Genomic DNA, 23,869 nt, shown 5'->3' on the forward strand with positions numbered 1-23,869 from the left:
TAATGTATTGCTTTGCTAAAGAGGTAATTGAGAAAACACTGGAAAAGAGGCAACGCAACAAATCATAAACTGTACGCTGCAGACTTATTAGACTTTTAAACATGGTGGTAGAAATAAAATGCTGCGTGCACTCAACCAATCAGCATGTTCCATGTCCAAGTCCCACCCCAAAATTTCCTGGCTTTAGAAAAGTACCTCTTCCCAAGAAGGGACTTTGCGAGGGGAAAATATTTAACCCGGAACTTAATTTAGACTAATTTAGACCTCAGAAGTCCCTAGTTCCTGGGGAAAGTTTCTGGGAGTGGGAACGCGGTGTAATAGTGTATTAAAAAGATTATTTAGCTGTAACATCATTTTAAACTACGTTCTTGGGGAGCTGTCGCCAAGGAAAACCTCTGTTGCTGCTGAAACTCTTGCTCTTAACCCTTAGCTGTTCCACATATTTCCAACAATCCCCACAGCTTAATAGCAAAAAAAATTCTGAACCGGTGTTACCTAGCATTATTCTTCTACCATGCTAGTGTTACTTGGTAGCCTTCTAATTTGTACATTCCGAATCCATACTAAAGCGTTTGTCGCATAGTTTTTGTCTAACGGAAAATATTCAATTTATTTTCGAATCACAAATATGCGATGTTACAATGTGGCGCCCACTTTCGAAGTGACTTTCTTTTGCTCACGTGATGCTACTCCTTAAAAGGTTATTTCACAGTTTTCTAAGATTCTTTTGCTCCTTAAAAATCAAATTTCTCTGTCACAGATTATGAAAGTGCAGATTGTAAACTTTCAAATGAAGTGATTTACATGAAAATAGTTGAAGAAACAAATCTGAATGTTGGTAAACCTGAAATGCTCAAGAAGAGAAATCCCCCTTGAAAGATTCTAGACTTTTCAGCTCTTAAAATTTTGAGCGCGAGTTAGCTCCCTGTCATGTGACAACGGAGCGCAGTGACAAGGAGTTATTGACGGCAAATTTAAACCTAAAATCTGTATTGAATAACGTAAAGATTAAGTTTAAATGGTAATGTAACATTGGATAGAACGCTAGAGCAGGCACATATTGTGCAGAAGGCTAATTAGCAAACATTTTTAATTTAAACAGGTCGCACGATAACGATTATTTGCACTGGCACAAATGCTCCCATATATTTAGAGGTTGCACAGATACAATTTCAGGAGCAATTTCGATGATCACAATTTCAAGCCCATAACTATTGTTACATTATAGGCAATAGCTATGGAAGACAAAGACGACGCTAGGCCCTACCTAGAGGTAACGCTACCTTTCTGAGCTGGAGAGAAAGAAGCGGCGATAGCATAAGCTGTTAAACGCCATACACTGGATGCTTTTAAACGTGGCCTAAAAACCCACCTTTTTAACAGAGCCTTTTGTTGATTGACAATTTTTTCTTTCTTTTTTTTCTCTATTTTTTCTCTTCTTTTTTCTCTTTTCCTTTTTTTGGTCGACATGATTGTTTTCATTACATTTCATTCGCCCTTTCTTGATTTTAACCTGTAGCACTTTACGATTTTAGTTAATATAAAATGCATTATAAATACTATTATTATTATTATTATACACTACAACATCAACAATGAAATATAGCTGCAAGCAGCAATGGCGGATTCCTCCTTCAAAATGGCAAAATGTTGTAAAATTGACATAATAGATCGTTACACTGGGATTAACCAGAAGACTTGAAACTGTAATTTCTGTCATAATAAAAAAAAGAATTTTGGACCTCTGACTGAATTCGAACCCACCACCCTTCACACATCAGCACTGCGTCTCATCCTACTAAGCCATTCACAGACTTTGACATTTCATCATTCCGTTTTTGTATCAGAAAATAAGACATTTCTCCAATGGCACCCATTGTCAGATTTGGTTAAAGTTCAAACGGCTGTAATTTAGTCCTATTTATATATGGGACATAAAAACGGGATGACTGGGTTGCTGCTGTAAAGAATAGCTTACACATAACAAATAAATGGATTTCTGAAATATTGAGAGGTATAAATGAGTGGAGTGAGTTACCGTAAATGAGTATTCTACAAGATCTTAAAAAGCTAAAGGAAATGTAGGTCTATTTTTGAGGTGTTTAAAGAGCTGTGTAAGCATTTTAATGCCTGGAATGTTGACGGTAACTTGACTTGAGTAGACAATACGTTGAAGGGAACTTGAGGGACCAAATCCATTGATTCACTACCCAATCGATCATTAGAAGGGGGGATGTTATGGCACCTTCCAAACAGCCTGAAAGGTATTCACAGTTTACCAGGTCAGGAAGAAAAGAGTGGGAATTTTCAACAAGTGATTTCCACCAAGAGCTTTTCTAATCCCCCTGTAGAAAAGGAATTTGTCAAGCGGCGCCCTGATATTTAAGCTTCGCAGATATGGCTCATCGAGCAAGTGAAGAGAAAATAGAAAATAGTATCTTCGCACTCAATCGAATTCCAGGCTTTCTTGACTTTTCCTAGATATTTGCGTGTTATCACTAGGGGTGGAACGGTACATTAATTCGTATTGTGAGCGTTTGTATGATACGACTCCACTGTGACAGTGTAATAAGAAAGAAACAACCAGAGACGCGGCTCGAAATAAAGAAAATGCTGTATTTTTATGTGCGTTCTTCCTTCAACACATCATAATACATCATAACGTTGGAGAGACCTCCTTCCCCCTACTCCGTCCTTCTTCCTCCCTTCTTCTAGCCTCAGCCAGCACCTTCAGGGTACAAACACAGTCATTAGCTTGATTCGCCCCACCTGGTCACTCTGGCGACGCCTGTACTCCGCCTCACCCCCCGTAGAGGGCGTAGCAGGCATATGTCCTCTTACATAACCCCCCCACCAAGACAGATCCAGAGGATCTTGCGCCAGCCGTGCTCTAACGGTAACGGCGAGACAGCGCGTCCGCATTCCCATGCAACTTCCCTGGCTTATGGACGACTTCAAACTTGAACGGCTGTAACGCCAGAAACCATCTCGTAACCCTACTGTTGGAGTCCTTCTGTCCCGCCATCCACTTTAGGGGGGCGTGGTCCGTGACTAGGCGGAAACTCCTTCCTAAAAGGTAGTACCTCAAGTATTCCAGCGCCCATTTAATAGCCAAGGCTTCCCTTTCCACGGTGGCATATTTCCGTTCTCTATCGGAAAGCTTGCGACTGATATATATGATGGGATGCGCCTCCTCTCCCTGCGACAGCACCGCCCCTATCCCCGTATCTGAAGCATCTGTAAACACGGTAAAAGGGGCGTTAAAGTCAGGCAACACAGGGTTTGTACATAACAAGGATTTCAGGGTAGTAAAAGCCCTTTCCGTAGCGTCCGTCCATACCACCCGTACTGGCTTAGCGTTTTTGGTCAGGTCTGTTAGCGGGGTTGCTATGGTCGCGTAATTAGTGATGAAGCGCCTGTAATACCCCGTCAATCCTAGGAAGGCGCGGACCGCCTTCTTTGTGGTAGGTCTCGGCCACTCTCTCACCGCCTCCGTCTTTGCCTTCTGTGGCTTAATCAGTCCGCTTCCTATAGTGTACCCCAGGTACTCTGCCTCGTTCAGGCCAAGGTGACATTTCTTTGGGTTGGCAGTCAGCCCTGCTGCCTCCAGACTCGTTAACACAGCCCGTACCTTCATCAAGTGATCCTCCCAGTCCTCTGCATGAATCACCACGTCGTCGATATAGGCGGCTGCATATGCCTGGTGGGGTCGCAGGAGGGTATCCATCAGGCGCTGGAACGTTGCGGCCGCCCCATGCAGGCCAAACGGCATCCGGACGTATTGGAAGAGGCCAACTGGGGTGGCAAAGGCAGTCTTGTGGCGGTCTTCAGGAGCCAGCGGTACCTGCCAGTAGCCTTTAGTGAGATCAAGAGTGGAGATGAATTTGACCTTCCCTAGCCTCTCTATTAGCTCATCCACCCGTGGCATCGGGTAGGCATCAAAATAGGAGACCGCGTTAAGGGCCCTAAAATCGTTACAGACCCTTAGCGAGCCGTCAGGTTTTGGAACCAATACGATCGGACTGGACCATGCACTGGTTGACTGCTCAATGACACCTAGTCGTGCCATCTCCCTAACCTCTGCATTAGCAATTATCCGTGTTGCCTCGGGAATCCGATAGGGGCGTAAATGCACCTTAGCGCCTCGATCTGTGTGTATGTGATGTTGTATCAGAGTGGTACTACCTGGGGTGGTCGAGAAAACCCTCAGGTTTTGTGAAACCAGCCTCTCCATATCACGCCTTTGATGCTCTGTCAAGTTTTCGCCCAAAGGCACTTCCCTCTTCTTCTCCTTTCCTATTCCCTCGATCCCCATCATCACTTCAGCTGTCTTTTCCTGGTAGGCTTTCAACAAGTTGGGAGTCAGATGGCTGAGCGGTTAGGGAGTCGGGCTATTAATCAGAAGGTTGTTGGTTCGATTCCCGGCCGTGCCAAAATGACGTTGTGTCCTTGGGCAAGGCACTACACCCTACTTGCCTCAGGGGGAATGTCCCTGTACTTACTGTAAGTCGCTCTGGATAAGAGCATCTGCTAAATGACTAAATGTAAATGTAAGTTCACGTGGTACAGCTGTTCTGCTCGTCGTCTCCCTGCCTGTTTTACTGTGTACGTTACCGGGGACACTTTCTCCTTTACCTCATAGGGACCCAACCATTGCGCTAGGAGTTTGTGCTGAAGAGATGGCACTAACAATAGCACTTTATCGCCTGGTTTAAACTTTCGTGGGTTTGCAGTTCGATTGTATGACCGGGCCTGTGTAGCTTGAGCTTTGGCCATGTGTTCTTCCACCACCGGCCATATAGCCGCCATCCTATCCTGCATTAACACTACGTGCTCTACGAATGACTGGTATGGGAAGGGCTGATTTTCCCATGCCTCCTTGGCCAAATACAATATGCCCCTACACGGGCTACAATAGCTCAAACGGGGAAAATCCCGTGGATGCTTGTGGCACTTCCTGAGAGCAAACATCAAATGCGGCAATAACATGTCCCAATTCTTTCCGTCTTTGTCCACAACTTTTTTTAACATGCCCTTGATGGTTTTATTCAGACGTTCGCATAAGCCATCTGTTTGTGGATGATACACACTGGTGCAGAGTTGTTCCACATTGTACAGTTTGCATAAGTCCTTCATTAGTCGTGACATAAAAGGAGTGCCCTGGTCCGTCAAGATAGTAGCAGGCAGCCCCACTCTTGAAAACAACAGAAACAGCTCCTTTGCTATCCCTTTCGTTGCCATAGTGCGTAAAGGAATTGCCTCTGGGTATTTAGTTGCATAATCCACTACCACCAATATGTATTGATGTCCCCTTGCTGATCGTGGCAGTGGCCCTACTAGATCCATAGCTATCCGTTCGAACGGCGTCTCTATGATCGGCAGGGGAATCAAGGGATTTCGGTAACGGGGCTTAGGAGCAGTACGCTGACACTTGTCACATGTGCGGCAATATCGAGCCACATCTCTGGTTACCCCGGGCCAGTAGAACCGTGCTAACACTCTCTCCTCTGTCTTGTCCCGCCCCAAGTGACCCCCTAATACGTGGGAATGAGCTAAATGCAGCACCGTGTCCCTGTAGGATCTAGGCATCAGCAATAGCTCCTGTTCGACTCCCCTGCTCTTGCGTGTCCAATACAACAGACCGTTTCTTATGGGGGAAAAAAGGGAACTTCAACTCACCCTCGTCCTGGAGTCTCACCCCGTCTATAACTGCCACTTTTGCCATCAGCCGCAGAAGTTCGGGATCTCTTTGTTGTGCTGTGCCGAACTGGCCCATCAGGTCTTCTGACAGGGTCGTTGCTCTCTTGTTTGGCTGGCCAGGGGGTGGTCCTGTACTGTCTTCATTTGGATCTGCCTCAAAACCCGGCCATGGCTCGTCAGGCGTCGTTTCCTCAAAGACCTGCCGCAATCGATTTCTTTCCTTCCGTTCCTGATTCTCCTCCGACGTGTCAGTTCCATCGTCTTTCTCAGAACTCTCAAACCCCTTGAATGTCTCGTCGCTGGACGTCTGTTGGATGACCCTCCGAACATGTCCCCTAGCCGTTTCCTCTTCCTCTTTTTCCCCTAAGAACCCCTCACAGCGTCCTGTTTGTTTCTTTCTCTTTTCCCTTGGTTTGTGTTGATTCGTAGGGCTATGGGCCAGACCCGTGTGCAACCGGTTTCTTCGTTTTTTCTTATTCTCCTTCTCGTGTTTCTCTGCGTTCGCCCACAGCTTGTCAAAGATGGGACAATCCCGTCCCAGTAAGACGGGTACCGTTAATTTTGTGGAGAACCCCATATGCATAGTGATTCGTCCCACAGGGGTGATCATTCTTACTTTACTTCTTGGGTAGACTTGAGCGTCCCCATATATACAGACAGCCACCTCCCCCTCTACCGCTGCCCCGTCGTGTGTCATAGTCTTTTGGATAAGGGAAACCATGCTGCCTGAATCCAAGAACGCGTATGTTTCCATTCCCCCAATCTTCACAGGTGTTTTCCGGGCTGGTGCCAATTCTGTATGCCTGCATGTCCCTTGAATCTGCGGGGTTCTGGCCTGTGGGGGAGGGGGACTCGGCGTGCGGGCCTCTGTTGGCATCGGCTCATCTATCATAGGGCAGTTCCGAGCCATATGTCCAAATGCCTGACACCGAAAACACTGTAAGGGCCGTGGGGTAGGTGCAGTCCCTGTTCTCTCTCTTTCTGATGTTAGCCTTCCTTCTCGTTTGTCTCTTCTCCTGTCGCTGGCCTCTCTCGCCTCCCTGCCTTCACCAGAGCTTCAGTGGCACAACATGAGTCAATAACCTTTACAAGGGCGTCCATGGACTGTGGGTCGCTCTGACTCACCGTTCTGAGCAAACTCGTTGGTAGCTCCCTCAAACATTTGTCGATTGCAATCGTCTCTAACGCTGCGGCTACTGATTGGGCCGGCCCCAACCAGCCTTTAACCCGTTAAGGAGTAGCGTCACACATATGTGATCGTTCGAAAGCGGGCCCCACAGAGTACCGTCACACATGTGTGATTCGGAACATTCCAACCGACTATTTTCCGATAGACAAAAACTATATGAAAAACGCTATAGTATGGCTTCAAAATTTACAATTAGGAGGCTAACAAGTAACACTAGCAGGTAGTAGCATTGCTACGAGTATTATGCTAGGTAACGGAAGCTAACTAAAACTAGCTAGTTTCCGTTTTGGAAAAATAACTCACTCTGGTGGAAGCGTCGGTAATATTTAGAACTCACTCCTTAAAAGGTTAACCAGCCGTGTCAACTGGTAGAGTTGCCCTCGCGGAGACTCACCCCCTGTATAGGTCCACGCGTGGAACCTTTGTGCCCGTGCCCGGGGTGTTAGGTTATACCGGGCTAAAATCTCAGTTTTCAGGCAGTGATAGTGAACATCGGCGTCCTCACTTAAGTCATAATAGGCGGCCTGCGCTGGTCCCGTTAGTAAAGGCGCGATCAGCCCTACCCATTCGTCGCCTGGCCATCCCTCCCTTCTAGCGGTCCTCTCGAACGCTATGAGGTACGCTTCGATGTCATCCTCCCTGGACAGTCTGGGGATGAGGTTGTTTATGCTTGGGGGGGTCCTCCGCGGTTCTGGATTTTCTTTAGCCATATCCTGTTGGATTGCCTCTAATAAGCGTCTGTTTGACGGTGCCAGCTGGTTCAGGATTGCCTCATCCATGTTGGTCGCCGTTCTTCGTCCTTTTCCGGGGAATTTAGTCAGCATGCCCGCATTCTCCACCAATGTGAGCGTTTGTATGATACGGCTCCACTGTGACAGTGTAATAAGAAAGAAACAACCAGAGACGCGGCTCGAAATAAAGAAAATGCTGTATTTTTATGTGCGTTCTTCCTTCAACACATCATAACACATCATAACGTTGGAGAGACCTCCTTCCCCCTACTCCGTCCTTCTTCCTCCCTTCTTCTAGCCTCAGCCAGCACCTTCAGGGTACAAACACAGTCATTAGCATGATTCGCCCCACCTGGTCACTCTGGCGACGCCTGTACTCCGCCACACCCCCCGTAGAGGGCGTAGCAGGCATATGTCCTCTTACAGTATTGAACCAAAACAGTACGGGCGTCATGGTTTGGTGCATGAAATTACACGGAGAATACACGGTATAAAAATAAATAAAACTTGCAAACGTGCAAATTAATGTAATGCGGAACTACTGTTAGATACTCGTGTTCTTTAGGAACACCTAATCTGTTGCCCCGCTTTAGCTCTGAAGCTCTGATTGGCGCCGCCGTGAGTCAGAGATGGCTAGCAGCACTAAAGACGAGTATGGCGAGTGGTGGCGACCCACGAGAGATAGAGGACCTCTATCCCTCTCTAAGATCTCAAGTTTGGGAAAACGTTGGTTTCCCATTCAGTTACAGTAGTACAGGCGAGAGAGTGGTGGATAAGACGAGCACTGCGTGTCGGCGTTGTTCAGCATGTGAGTGGAAATGCATATAACATGCTAACGCATATAACCCATCACCCAGGTGTGCCAATCACTGGAACGAGACAAAAAAAACAACTTCTCCTCCCTACAGTGCTTAACCAGCCTTTAGATACACATAGTTGTTTTGTTTTGTTGTTTTATAGTATGTTTTGTAAAGCAGATAAAAGCATTTTTGCATGTATTCAAATGGGTCAAACGAATCATTAGCCAATACAATTTAATTTGACAATCTACGTATGTAAGGCGAATTAGAGGACACTCAAACCTTAGTTTGCGATCAGTAGGTCTATAGAAGTACATATTTAAATAGTCTCGTAAACATTGAAATAGTCTCATAAACATTCAAGGGTCTGATAGATCTAGTTATCTTGGCAAAACAGTTATTGTTCTTTATTTATTGACAGGGCATGGTCCAAGTATTGCAAAAATGAGAGAAGTGTATGTTTGGAACTTCTAAGCTAGAAGCTACGATCTCTGCTTTGAAATTCTGTGCACAATGCAGTCTGTGCCCAAGATTAGCCTATTTATTCGATTTAGTCCGTAGATGTAAAAGGAACAAAACGTAGGCTATTCTAAATAATGTCAGGCTAGTTGTAGTAGATAGGCCACCTACTTAATATTTAAAAGGCAACTTTCGTTTTTTACATGCGCTACTGCCTTTACGTAACCCGCCATCTACACTTGAAACTGGAGTCCCAATGTTATAGTAATACAATAGCCTACATAAAACCAAAATACACATTCTCAACCAGTTTAATATTATTTTTGACATATTATCCACTGCGTCTTGTCATTCTGAAAGTTGTTAAATTGAATAGGCTAAGCATCAACAGGCTGGATAACTGGATCTAAGTAGACCATTGAATGTTCATGATGTCCCTGTGTGTTTGTGTATACTTTTGACTGGGGACAACACGACCTTGCCAGCCGACTATAAAATGTTGATATGTCGGCCTACTATAGACCAACTGCAGTCTAGCTTAACCCGCAACGTGTCTGACATTCTTTATCTTATGCATTACATTCTGCTGGTCTTCCAGTCAGGTAGTCAACAATCCAGGACACGAGGGGGGCCTCCACCTGTACTGACCATGTGCCGCAGCTGTTCCAGCACCAGTCTCTCCAGGGTCTTCATTAATGTGGGAGGTCAATGCCACCGGTCTGTAGTCCTTGGAGCCACTGGGACGTGGCATCTCAATGAATTATGTAGATTATTGTATGTTTCAGAACATTGGAGGAGAAAATAGTGCGTCAATCAATTGTTGTGGCTGATTAACTCACAAAAGGTATTTCGTGATGCATGCTGTACTTGGTAAAAAACTAATATGTTTCACACATCATTCACACTTTTTCAAAAAAGACAAGAACGTGCACGTTTTTTGCCAACATTCATGGTAAATGGTAAATAGACTGCATTTATAAAGCCTCACGCTTTACATTTTTTGGCTCTTATTCACTCATTCACACTCATACACCGACGGCAGCAGAACTGCCCATAGCTGCCCTAACTTTTCCCATCAGGAGCAACTTGGGGTTCAGTGTGTTCCTCAAGGACACTTCAGCACATGGCCTGGAAAAGTTGGAGATCGAACCACCAACCTTGCTATTAACAGAAGACCCTCTACCCCCTGAGCCACAGCCGACCCGGCTTTTAACTTTTATACTAGCGCTGTCAAACGATTAAAATATTTAATCGCATTAATGTCATAGTTAACTCGCGATTAATCGCAATTAATTGCACATTTTAATCTATTCTAAATGTCCCTTGATTTCTTTTTGTCCCATAATTTTTTCTCATTTTAATGCTCCTATCAACATGGAAAATGGATCGGATTGCTTAGTGCAAATGTTTTTTTTTATTTTTATTGAAAACAACATTGCAATCGCCTGCAATTTGCATCAGCTGTGTGCTTGGCCATCAAGTGGTATTTCAAACTGGACGTGCTGCGATGATAGCTCAGTTCACAACAACAAAACACACAGATCACTTTGGTCTTGTCAATGGAAGTTGCCATTTGGCAACTTTTAAAAAGTAATCTTTCCATTCAAAATCTTACTGGCATCCATTTCGGCGTCTCGCTCTCGCCATCCACTCAAAACGTAACGTTAGCCTACTACTCTTTAGCCGGCTTGCAAGCCCAAACAAGTGTGTGCGGCGTGCCTGTTGTTTTATTTCCAGTCTAGCTATATCCGGTGTGGTGTTGTAGTTTTTCTAACGTCAGTAGTTGTTGCAACAGCATGTGAAAAAAACTACAAAGTTTGCTATGCCAAAAACAACGTCAATCTCACGATAAAAAAATGTACGCCGTTGAAATGGGTTTGCGTTAACGCCGTTAATAAAGCGTTTAACTGACAGCACTATTTTATACTTATTTTTACCAGATGTTTGCTGGTGTGTTTGTTGCAGGTATGGGGTAGTTCATGGAAGCAGTTGTTGCCAGAGCCCAAAGTTGGGAGAGAGTGCCTCCATGTACTGCCAGCCCTTGTCCCCAGAGAGAGAGATCCCTGTCAGACAGGATACTAGAAAATTGAAGGATGAGCACATGTTTTATCAGCAGCTATTGGTAAGGTTACCCTCAGCTCTTGTTAATATTTACATGTTTGTTTCAGTAATTTGGTTAGTGTTTAAATTAATGACTGTGCTGTAATACTAAAACCCATTTGAACCAAAGCATGAAGTTGATCACTTATACATTACTATATTTAAGTGTCCTCGTATGGAATCGCTTTTGGTTTGGAGTCTCTTTATGCAAAAATATATATTATATATATATTTTGTTAAATTTTCCTATCCCAGGGCCAAGTGAATAGTCGTCTCCAGGACACTGTGAATGAAGAGCTCCAGAAGGAGGCAATAGAACATTCAAGTACTTCTATCTTGGAAAGGCACAGCCTGTCCTCTGAAGGCTTTCCATGTGAATCATCTTCAAACTACATCTCTGGTGGCTGGAAGCCAGCTTCTAGCTCAGAGCACACAGACATGGACCATGTGTTCAGTGCCACACTACAACAGCTGAAGCAGCTAGGGGTCAATATGGAACTGGATTCTGCCAACGCACACAAAGCCACACGTGTTGTTGTAGAAACTGCTAGGTATGTGTTCATTTTTCTCTCATTATGTATTGTAGCGTGATGTGGTTGTTCAACACTAGAAGTGCTGAGCCGGTCAAATGACTCCTGAGTCTTCCGACAGGGACGTTGATACTGACATGTAATAATCGCTAGGTGGCACTTCTTGCACGGAGCAAAGGCAATGTTGGAAAATGAATGTGCCTTTGTCAATCTGTCATTCATTTCCGTGTTATTAGTTGGTAATTATTTCATTAGAATGTTTGTTGTTTTGCCCTTCAACCATTCAGCAAAATCTAATTTATTGGCTAAAGGGGATGTCAGACGTTGCGGTTTAGACTGAAGTTGGTCTATAAATGCGTAGCCTGACTTTGTCTGCCTTTTATAGTCGGCTGACTGATCGCATTCTTGTCCCCATTTAAAGTATAAACACACAGGGACATCGTAAACATTCAATGGGCTAATTAGATCCAGTTATCCTGGCAAAACATGTAATGTTCTTCATTTATTGTTGGATAATTGCGTGTTCATGCGTTTGTTTGAAAGGGGGTATGTATCGATTGTAGAAACCTTGATCAGCCACGCTGCTATTGGCTGCTCACCATGGCCAAAAAGAGCGCCCAGTTTTTTTCCGCAACCGAGCCAAACAGAGCAAGAGCTTGCTCGAAGGTTACTCCAAATTTGAAGATTTAATCAAAACACCAGGGAACACCTCGAATCCTGCAAAATCCAGAAGAGAGGGCTGGCAAAATGTAACAGAAAAATGTCATGTATAGTAGTGACCACGTTAGATGTTTTATCGCTTATAACAGTAGGCTTACATGTTTTAGTATTTTCATATTTACTTTGTTTATCATCTTTAATGTCATATAATTTAATGTGGTTCCAACAAATTAATGATGTAAATGAGAACTGATATCTCTCAAAAAGTATTGCGCTGTGCTAAAGTATCTTTTCTATCATGCAATACGCGATTAATTCGGGTTCATGTTAAATTCTGCTAATTGGGTGCACACCCAATTAGCCTTTGTTCTCTCACATATATATTATTATTAAACTGAAGTGTATTAACATTAATCAAAGTATGACAATGCCAATTGCAGTTATTTGACACTATGGGTTAAATCAGAACAAGAATGGTCAAAGTAAAGTTAAAATGAAATAGATATTTAATAACATTGCAAATGAATTAAATCAACCCATCAAGCAGACTCCGTCCAGCAACTCTAGATTTTGACTGACTAAACTCAGTTATTGATCCTTCTGTGCTTTACGTCCATTCTATTTCACAGCACCAAAACCTAGGAGCATATGGTATTGTCAAGTCTAGAGAATTGGAGGATCGTTTTTTAACTTGTGTGTTGTTCTCAGACAAGGGAGGCATGCCTTCTGTGCGTTTCACTCTAGTTTGTCTTAATACAGTTTGATGAGCGGTGCCAGGGTGCCATTGTGCTTCACAAGTCTTTTATTGTAGTGAATTCCATCTTCTGTTTGGTCCTGAACTCGTTCCCATTGCTGTCACTCAACATCGGTCAACTCTTGCTGTGGGGTGGGAAGTGTGTGCTTGTGGCGGGTGCAGGAGCGCAGAAGTTCCTATAGGATTCCGGTTCCAAGTTAATATCCAAGTTAATATGCAATATTTCTCCATGTGTCTTTCGTTTTTATCGAGGATAGCCACCCAATGTGTTTAATTTCATCCAATGTATTTTTTTTAACTTTTTTTTCACATAATAATAGGCTAAGCGCTATTCCGCCAATTTAAGAGCCTACATCTGAAGACGCAGCGTTTTTTCAAGTTCATTGTCTTTTCGTCATGTTAATAAATTGATCTTTCATTTGTTTTCTTTATTTAACCCTTATTTAATCTAATATCTTAACAGTCACACTTATTGCCAGAATGTGTGGTGGTTCATGTGTTTACTGTATGCTTTGCGTCATGTCAGGCTAATTTCATAACGGAACCGCATTAATAAAAATAGATTATCCGGATATTCGAAAATAATTTCGGATACTATTCGAATAGTGAAATCAGTTCAAATCCCTAGTCTATTGAAGGACCTATTGAAATTGTCTCAAACATTCAAGGGTCCGATAGGTTGTTTTCCTGGCAAAACATTTATTGCTCTTTATTTATTGACAGGGCACGGTCCATATATTGCAAAAATGAGAGGTGTATTCGTTTAGAACTTCTAAGCTAGAAGCTACGATCTCTGCTTGCTCTCCCCAGTTTATCCAGCTCTCAAATGTTTGCTCCCTGAACAATAAATTGGACTGTGGCTTTTGTGTTTACATCAACACGAAATGGTGCAAAAACTATGATGATTTCTAATTAGGCTACTACTCATTGTTGGTGGGGTTTATGACTTTCGTGTTCACACGTGTAGTTTGGTTCTCCTGGATATCTTGGTCCGGACCAAAAAATAAAATTGCCTATTGAAGGTCTAGACAACAAACTCTCGAACCAAAGTTCATTTTCCTACCTTGCCTTTAGCTCCGTGCAAGAAGCGCCATCTAGCGACCATTGTGTCAGTAACAACGTCTCTGTCTGCAGACTCACGGGGAAATTTGACCCCTAAGTAGGGAAAATGGCTTCTAGTGTTAAGTCATTTTGCATTGCTAGTTACAGCTGCCAAAAAAATAAATACAGCCCAGGGTGGTGTTATCGCATTAAACATAGCTGGCTACATCCGCGGTGTCTCCATGCCTGCTGGCTACATAACTATAACTGTTGATTTGTTAGTCTTACTTTAGTGATTCCTTTGTCTCGTGATATCTTGGGAGATCTCATGTCTAACATAAGTTAACTTGTGATACCAGCTGAATTGATGCGGCTGCCATTTTGAATTAATGAAAAAATAACTTTCGCTACTCACAAAGTTTGGCCAATTATCACAAAATTTGGCACATTATCTTCAGACCAAGCCTCACAAAAGTGATCACGTGGTTTTTAGATTTTCGAAACAGTTTGTCCGGTACAGCCAATCAAATTTGGCTGCTGAGCCGCCAAACAGGAAGTTGGGTTGTATCTCAGCAAATCTTTGATGGATTCACACCAAACTTGCTAAACTCTGAACCCTGTTCTGTGGATTTCTAAAAGGTTTTAACTGTTTGGCCCCCTCTTTGCTGCTTGCAGCTATATTTTAGACTGTAGGTTTGGAGGGTTTTTGATAGGTTAATAGGTTTCCCCAGAAATTGTACCCTCTCTAGTTTTTTGTATAGTTTATTTTAATCTGAAGTCATTATTAAATAATTTGTCTGTTTAATTTTCTTTGTGTTGTCAGCACCTTGGCTTACATCAGTCCAGAAGCAGTGTTGCCCAGACTGACCCTTCCAAAGGTCATGGACGCCAACATGTGTAGCCTCACTGGCAGTGGAGACCTCAGCTTGGAAGCTAATGCCATTGCTTATAAGTACTTGAATGATTCTCAGCTTGCCAGGATGTCCTCAAGGCCCAAGCTCCGCCCCAATGTCACTGTGCTCTCAAGGCAGCCATCAGCTGATATTAGCTCTATGGGACTAAGCCTGTTCTCTCCTAGCAACATGTCCATGGCTACCCAAAAATACATGAAGAGGTATGGACTGATTGAAGGGAACAGCAACCAAGAGATGTATGGGAAAATGGATGGTACTGTCATTGTCGAAGTTGATCAGGTCCATCAGCAGGAGCAAAAGAGAGGTTTTGTTCAGAAAAAAAACTATTCAAATGAGCTAGCCCCCTCCTCAGGCGCTCTCTTTTCCCAGTCACAGAACCTGTGCTTACAAAGGCAACTGTGTCCCAAAACGTTTTTCAACCATGACACCAAATCAAGTCAAGAAAAGAACTCTGCAAAGCAGCTGCTGTCTTTACGTGAAGCACATGAGGGGAGTCCACTGCCAGAAGGAGGGTCAGTTGGAAATTTCTTAGACTTAAGTAGACTACATCAGCTCCCAAAGTTATTTTAGTTGACATGCAGAATCCAGTGCAAAGGCAGTCTATCCAGTTAAAATACTAGATGGAAGGCTTCTAAATTATTTTATTGTTTGTCTTCTCTTATTGTTCAAGATGTAACAAAATTGTTAACAGATTGGTTTTATGTCTCATTAGTTTTATGACTTATCGCCTTGGTGCACTATTGCTCATTTTTGGTTTTACAATTCCATATTGAACGGTAAAATTATTAGGAATGTCCAATTAGTTGTATTTCTGTATAATCTATACTTTTTTGAGAAATGTTTGATACCATGCCTATGACCGGGACTATCCTTGGCAAAATGTCCTTAGTTGCTAGGGTTTAATTGAATAGTTTTAGTATTTATTTTCATTTGGTTCATTGAGTCATTTATTGACCTTTAGTATCAGTAATACAAAAATTTAAAAATTAAATAAAAGAGCAACAAGCTAACTCAATAATTTACAATTAGCATTGGATGCTTTAGTCCCTCGATAAATCACATCTCCATGTCAAAAGACTTTCTGGTACCATGCTTTTCCAGACTCCATTCTCTCTAATCTACATTATTCCCAATTCTCTATTGTTTTGTCTTTACCAGGTGAAAATTAAAGTATTAAAAAGTTACATGGACAATTTCACATTCTTTGCAAGCCTAGTTTGCCTTTGCTGTCTTGTATTTTTTGCATATTTGATTTCTTGATCTGGAATGGGCGTCATCAGATCTACTAGTCACATTATTTGTTTAGGTACAAGGTTATGCTTTTTAGTTGTAATTTCTGTGTTTTGTATTTGTTTCAATGTCCTTACATTTTATATCAAATGCTGATTTTACTTGTTTTCCTATTAAAAGTACATTCTAAGATTAGTCATGCTGTGCACCTGTCTGGAGGTTTGGTGTGAGTCTTAATCAAATCCAATAAAATAATTATAGCCCTTTTTACAAACAATGTCACAGAGGGCTTCACATAGGCCCATGGAACTGTACCTAAACAAACCTAAACCCCCTAAAACTCCCAGGAAATCTCACTGAGAAAGAAATTGAAGAAACCTTGCAAGGAGCAATTGAGTTAGGGATCCCCTTATCCAGAAATGGTCAGTGTCACAGAGAGGTGCAGGCCATAGACTAAAAATATCCCTAACCCATCAAGGGTAGAGATAATGTGCAAATGGAAGTTGAAACACAGATATTCTGAGTTCCAAGTCAGCGCTACGAGTTGAAGCATGGCAGTTTAGACAGTGGTAAATGTGCAAAATGATTTTAGTGAGTGAGAATGCGTTTAGAGTTTTGCCAAGAGTGACAAATGGGTTTAGGCCACTGATCATTTTGTTCAGAGAATATGGTTTAGTGTTTTAGCAATTGTGAAAAACGAATATACATTTTGGTTGTGTTAACATGTACTTTTGTACATGTAGTAGTAAAAGCAAAAAGGGAGAGATTGGGCAGCCCTGCCAATCAATAGAAATTCTCTGAGATTCCATGGGAAGAGGTCTGTCATTAACCACTGATCAATTAACAAAGATTAAAGATTCTAACAAATTATTACTATATTATGCTTATACTTTATTTGATTCTAAAATGTGTTAACCCTCGTGCTGCCTTCGGGTCACATGACCCAAAGGTTCATAACGAACCATCATTGTGTTTACCCAATTTTACCCAATACAAAACCAAATAAAAATACTTTTCTTTTAACCTTCGCAATGTGGGGGGTCTGAGACAGCCCGACGGTTAAAAGAAAATGCTTCACTTTGTTTTTGTATGCGGTAAAGTTGTCGCAATACGACGGTGGGTCACAATGACTGATGGGTCAGAACGACCCGAGGAGAACACAAGGGTTAAGATTGTTTTACCTCTATCCTGTTGAAACAGTTCTGTGTTTTACCGTGCTCAGACAAACCACCGTGTCCTTGTATTACCAGACTTACTAAAGGGGAGAAACATTGTGTGCCTTATCATTGTATCAGAAACAGCTGTATTTGCCAAGTAAGTTTGCACAAACAAGGAATTTACAATGGCAGGAAGGTGCATACGGTAAACATGTAGTTTTAAATACAAAAAGTAGAAAATGAACAACAATATCTAAATAATTCGATACAATGTTATTTTTGGTATATAAAAATATAAAATAAGATAAAGAGTGCAACATGGTTGGTGCAAAAAAAGTTTCTTGTTAGAGAGCTCAGGGAATCCTGGAAGAATACTGAATTAACAGACAAAACAGCGCACCGACAGGCCGAGGCTGCCATCAGCGGCGCCATCTTGGATTGCCTTTTTGTGTGTATGAATTATGTAGCTTGTATTATCTAAAAACTGTCATTATGCTGATTGCCAAAGCTTGTTTACACGTGTATAATCACATGTTGGTCCTTGATAGAATGGGGCTAAAGACTGTCTGGGTACATCAGGGGCCTGTTCCATAAAGACCGCTCAAAAAAACTGGGATTAAATTCCAAAACCTGACTAGAATTAACCTAACAAGTCAGTCGGGGCTAAAGCGGTTCCATAAACGCCAATTATAGTTCACGCAATCTGACTAATTCAAGTCAGATTCAAGAAGTCAAGATAATTGCGGGGGCTCCCTATTCTTAAGCAGACCGAGAGGTAGAACATGGATCATATCGATCCTCCACGGCAAAACACAAAAGGTCGTAAAAAGCTCTGAAACCCCCAAAACGTTTTGAAAGCTTTTGGGGTCTAAAAAATATTGTTTAAAAATACTGAATAAAGTTTTATAAGATCGAAATACATTTTCAAAAGACAGAATATTTTTTTGAGTTTCAAAAATGGCACTGTTCTCTCGTCTTTTTGTTGTTGGCAGGTTTGAAACTTTGTAAATTGTGATATGAAAACTATGTTCGTAAAAAGGTTTTGCAAAGTTGAAATTGGATTTTCGGCAGGCCAAATTTAATACATTAAATTACATTTCCACTCGTATTCTTTAAAGAGCTTAGTTCAAAGATTTGCCCATACAGTTACGAGCTTGTGAATCATGATTCCTGGCAGTGTTCTCTTGTAGCTCTCAGAGCTTAGTCTGTAAAACACAGTTTGTAACCGGAAAAAACAAGTCGTAATCCTACGGGGAAGGGGCATTTAGTTTTGACCAATAGGATATATGCTGAAGTACAGTCCAATTACATGTTATACTTACTGGGTTAGGTGGTATTGACAGACAGCGAAACTTTAGAAACTTTTTATTTCGGATTAGAAATATTTAATGAACTTAAGAAACTTTTGAGTCCTGGCATGATATTCATCCCATATGAATGGGGGGGGGGGGGGGATAGAGAATTGTTGAGAAAAGATTACACTTGACTGCAAAACATACTTTTTAAACATATTTCTTTGCTAGACCTATTTATATGGTGGTGTTTAGTGGTCGAAGAAGAGCTCTAAGGCTCTATCGTAAGGAAACTCTCCCAGAGGTGGCCCATTGATGCTCAGGAGCATGCAAGGTGGTCTCCCTGCAGCCTGTTTGCAGCTGGGTGCAATGGGCCTCAAGCGGGAATCAAACCGAGGACCTTCTTGCTGTGGGGCGACAGTGTTCCCCACCCGGGGGCTTTCAGAGACCAAGGAAGAGACGCAGTCAAAACAACAAGGCATCCTGTCCCGCTACAACACAAGCGACCAGACCGTCACGAACACTGACAACATCAGGAGAGTGTTTGACATCAAGCCGGCTGACGGGGCTCTCGTCTGGAGAACATCGACGAGGGAGGCAAGGGCGAGGAACCAGAGCTGGGCCTGGAGGAGCTCAACTGGGCCGTGCACTCCATGAACACCCAGAAGGTCCTGGGACCAGACGGGATCCCGGCGGAATTCTATCAGGCTTACTGGGAACTCCGGAAGGGCGATCTGGCTCAGTCTACGGGGAAAGGAGGCTAGGTGAGTCTATGCGGCAGAGTACATTCACACTAATTAATGGGTTCTTGGGGGTCATAAAACTAGACGCAAAGACAGCAGCTGCACACTAATTAGTGTGAATGTATAAATACCGAAGAAGGGGGACCTCAAGAACCTCTGGAACTGGTGCCCCATCAACAAAGTTGATCAGGTCCATCAGCAGGAGCGCTCTCTTTTCCCAGTCACAGAACCTGTGCTTACAAAGGCAACTGTGTGCCAAAACGTTTTTCAACCATGACACCGTCAAGAAAAGAACTGTGCAAAGCAGCTGCTGTCTTTACATGAAGCGCATGAGGGGGAGTCCACTGCCAGAAGGAGGGTCAGTTGGACATTTCTTAGACTTAAGTAGACTACGTCAGCTCCCAAAGTTATTTTAGTTGACATACAGAATCCAGTGCAAAGGCAGTCTTGTTAAAATACTAGGTAGAAGGCTTCTATATTATTTTATTGTTTGTCTTCTCTTATTGTTCAAGATGTAACAAAATTGTTAACAGATTGGTTTTATGTCTCATTAGTGTTATGACTTATCGCCTTGGTGCACTATTGCTCATTGTTGGTTTTACAATTCCATATTGTATATACCTTCACACACCCTCCCAGTACCCCTACCTACACCCTTCCTTTCCTCCCCTCTGCATTCTCTCCCCTATTATCGTCACAGGGTTCCAGTCAAACCGGTTCCCACCCAACCCCATCATCCACACTTGCTGCATCACCTGGGACCCCTCTGACTGGGCCCCCAAAAAGGACACCATCACCCCCACACACTCACTCACGAACTGCTACCCCCCTCCCCGCCACCAAAAAGACTCCCCACCCCCTCATCAGGAAGACTGGCCTAATTTAGGTTAAACCAATCAAACCAAATTTTACTAAAGACTTCCTTGGAGAGGAACATAACGAGTATCAACCCATTTTTAGATGCCATGCTCAGGCTTCCTAAACAGTTTAAAACATGAGATGGTGATCTGGTATGTTAAGGTATGGTAATCTCACACCAAACTTTTGATAAAACTTGAGAGCCCTGTACATAACGAAGATTTTAGTTGCTCCTTAATATTCGGTGGGTGCTCAATTTTTTTTTGCTGTTGCCCCTAACTTTTTTAAGTTCACCAGTGCCAGCAATTAAACAAGTTAATTTCAAGCCCTCTTGGGTGTACCAGACATTTGGACCTTGCAGGTCTGCAATAAATTCTTTATATTGTATTGCTTAAATATAAACAAATGCTCAATAGTGTCAAATGCTTTGTAAAAGTCATTAAAGAAAATGAAACTTTTGTTGGCTATCAGGTAGCTATAGTGTATCATATCTAGTACTAACCCTATACTATTGCTTATGTCGCACATGCATAAAACCAGATTGCTCTTTATCTATGATGGAGCTTAACCTGTGTTTAAATCTTATTGCAAATATCAGTGCGAATAATTTTGCATTGATGTTTAGCAGACATATAGGTGTTCAATATGAATTGAAGTGATAACCCCTTGCCTCAATGATGCTGGCAATTGTTTTTTTTCTCTCAATAGATCCTCTAAATGTGCTCTCCAGGAAAGGACGTAACTTATCACAGAAAGCCTTGTAAAATTCCTTAGTTAGGCCGTCATTCCCAGGTGAACGATTATCTTTCAGATTTTCTTATTGACTCATAATCTCATCTAACCCTATTGCTTGATCACATAAACTCTTGAAATCATCATGAAAAAAATGTGCGCGCTATTGGCCACTTTATCCAGAAAGGAATCCATTTGGGTTGTGACTGACTTACATACTTACATTGCTCCAATCCTCGGAAAATATTTCTCTTTATCGGTCTCGAAGGCTTACTGCATCGTCATCTACCTGGTGTTTGCACTTGACCACACCACCGCATCTCCTCCTCACCTCTTACCGCCCCAGCTTCTCTGCCTGCGGCTTGCTGCGGGTGCGCACATGCACTTTCTCTCCCTGGAGAGAGACAATGGCGTTTCTCGTGGTGTTGTTTGTGTGGGATTTGGGAGCGGGCGATCGGACCTGGGTGAGTACATCTAACAATGTGTACTGCCCATAGGACATTGCTAATGGAGGTACATGCGTCATGGCTGTAGTACAATCCGTGCAAACCCCGAAGCAGTTGACACAGGACATAAACTTTTCAAGGAGGATGTGCGGAGCCTTCTGGCTTTAAATAACTACTTTGCGTACTGTGAGAGGAATTGTTCGGACTTCTGATATGATTTGACAAAGGAATTGCCATATCATGTTTCTAAACAGATATGGTTGATCGTGATTGATTGTTTTATTATTGCTTATATCTGGTAATGTGCAGCCAAACCCTGGCCCTGAGCTGCAGTGTATTCAGACGCCAGCTGATTTTATATCTTTGCCTGGTCTACATATTATTCATTTAAATGTGCGAAGCTTGTTACCGAAAATTGATATAATTATAATATGGGTCAAATCAATAGATGCGGACATCATTGTCATATCCGAAACTTGACTGACAAAATCTGTTAACGATGATTACATTAACATGGATGGTTACAATGTTTATCGAGCTGAGGACAAAGAAAGGTGGCGGAGTTGCCTGTTATGTGAATTCTGTAAATCTTACCCAGTTAATTAATTCACCCACTCGTCCAAATCTTAAGTGCTCTGAGAAGCCCACATTGATTGACTTGATTCTAACTAATGTTCCTCATAAATTCTCAGCTGTAGGTGTTTTCTGCAATGACCTAAGTGATCATTGTGTTGTTGCTGCAAACAGAAACACTAAGGTCCCTAAATTAAAACTGCGTATCATTTATAAGAGGAATCTCAAACATTTTAATGAACAAGGGTTTTATCATGATTTGTTTAATTTTAATTGGAGGAGGATAGAGCTGATCCATGATGTGGAGACAGCCTGGTCTTTTTTAATGAGAGTTTTACCCAATTCATAAATATACACGCCACTTTCAGGAGATAAAGAATACAGGGACGTGATAATCCCTGGTTCTCCTCTGATCTAGCAGACAGTATTCATGAGCGAAACCTGGCTTGGGCTAAGGCAAGAACAACAGGTTCTGCCACTGACTGGCTTGTGTTTAGGCAATTAAGAAACAAATGCTCCTCTTATCAAGAAAGCAAAATCTGAATATTACTTGTCTGTTACTGCTGAAAGTTTAAATGATCCAAGGAGATTTTGGAAAACTTTAAAATCCCTCTCTTTGAGCAAGAACTCACAAGCTTTACCTGCTTTTATTATGAAGGGTTCTGTCGCTGTTCATGAAAAAATTGAGATATTTAATTGTTTTAACTAACACGTCATATCTCCTGGCTCTCTGTTTGACTCTTGGTGTTGCTGTTTGACTCTTGGTGTTCCAGTACAGGGTTATATACTTATACTGGTCAGCCTTTTAATTGTATCCCTTTTTCTGTGCAAGAAGTTCATAAAGCCCTAAAAAGCTTAGATCACAGGAAACCTTCAGGGCCTGACTGTATAGACCTTTATTTTTTTAAACTGGCTGCTGTTTTTGTTGCAGAGCCTCTTGCATATCTTTTTAATCTGACAATGAAAAATAAGGAAATGCCAAGTAAATGGAAATCTGCCTTTGTTCTCCCATTGCTTAAAGGTGGTGACCCAGCTATTTTAAATAACTATAGGCCAATATATAATTTATCTGTGCTTGCAAAGATTATTGAAGCTCTTGTGAGCAAACAACTTAAGGAGTTCTTATACACCAATGACATTTTATCAACCAATCAGTCAGGCTTTAGGAAAAAACATAGCACTACTACAGCTGCTCTGAAAGTGGTAAATGACATTTCTGTTGCTCTTGACAAGAAGCAACATTGTGCGTCACTGTTTATTGACCTGTCTAAAGCATTTGACACAGTTGACCATGATGTTTTAAAGGGGTCATTGATTGCAGAACCGAATTTACCTTGTCACAGTTGAATAACGACAGTTCAGTGGGTAAAATGGACATACAGTGAACCTCAAAGTCACCTATTTCCTATGCAAATCTCACAATAAAAGATTTTAGCTGTAAAACGGTAGGTTTTGAAAAGCCACCGAACTGAAGCCACATTTTTTGGCTCTGGTCTGTACCTTGGTCAAGCCCCAAAATTTGCTGCGCGCTGCTCTGTGTACTTCCACAGAATTACAAAGAAGAACGTTTTTCTAGCATATTGAAAATGGACTACGGTGGTAAATGCAGTGTTCCAGGCTCTACAGGGAATGCTGACACTTTTCAGAGTCTTCCTAAGGAACCAAATACTCGACGGGCGGTGATGTTTGTCTATGAGAAGATCCCTGTGCAGTTCGACCCTCAATTACACATTTGCTCGAACCATTTCACAGAGGACAGTTTTGAAAACCTGGGACAATGTAAAGCAGGATTTGCTATGAAGCTGTTGCTGAAAAGAGATGCTGTTCCGACCTTATGTTCATCACAACCGCAAGCTGTAGTATGATGTTGTCGCTAACAGTTATTAGCAATGCTAACATATCCTGCCTGTATCTAGCATCGGTAGAATGCTTGATGATTTAGTTTATTGGCAATGGGGCT

General features: G+C 42.3%; 1 protein-coding gene across 5 annotated transcripts in view; it reads left to right on the forward strand.

The window, feature by feature from the left end:
• The window catches only part of stil (STIL centriolar assembly protein), a 76,180-nt gene extending 59,877 nt beyond the window's left edge, over window positions 1–16,303 (forward strand). For 4 of the 5 annotated variants that reach the window (XM_062452326.1, XM_062452330.1, XM_062452327.1 and 1 more), the window contains 3 exons: window positions 10,845–11,001; window positions 11,235–11,530; window positions 14,788–16,303. In XM_062452326.1, the coding sequence (XP_062308310.1) occupies window positions 10,845–11,001; window positions 11,235–11,530; window positions 14,788–15,448 (1,114 nt within the window). In that variant the 3' untranslated portion in view covers window positions 15,449–16,303. The remainder of the gene's footprint in view (window positions 1–10,844; window positions 11,002–11,234; window positions 11,531–14,787) is intronic. The other variant, XM_062452329.1, reaches the window with a different exon arrangement.
• The last annotated feature ends 7,566 nt before the right edge of the window (window positions 16,304–23,869 follow it).

The sequence above is a fragment of the Osmerus eperlanus genome, chromosome 26, assembly GCF_963692335.1.
Source record: "Osmerus eperlanus chromosome 26, fOsmEpe2.1, whole genome shotgun sequence".
NCBI lineage: Eukaryota > Metazoa > Chordata > Actinopteri > Osmeriformes > Osmeridae > Osmerus > Osmerus eperlanus.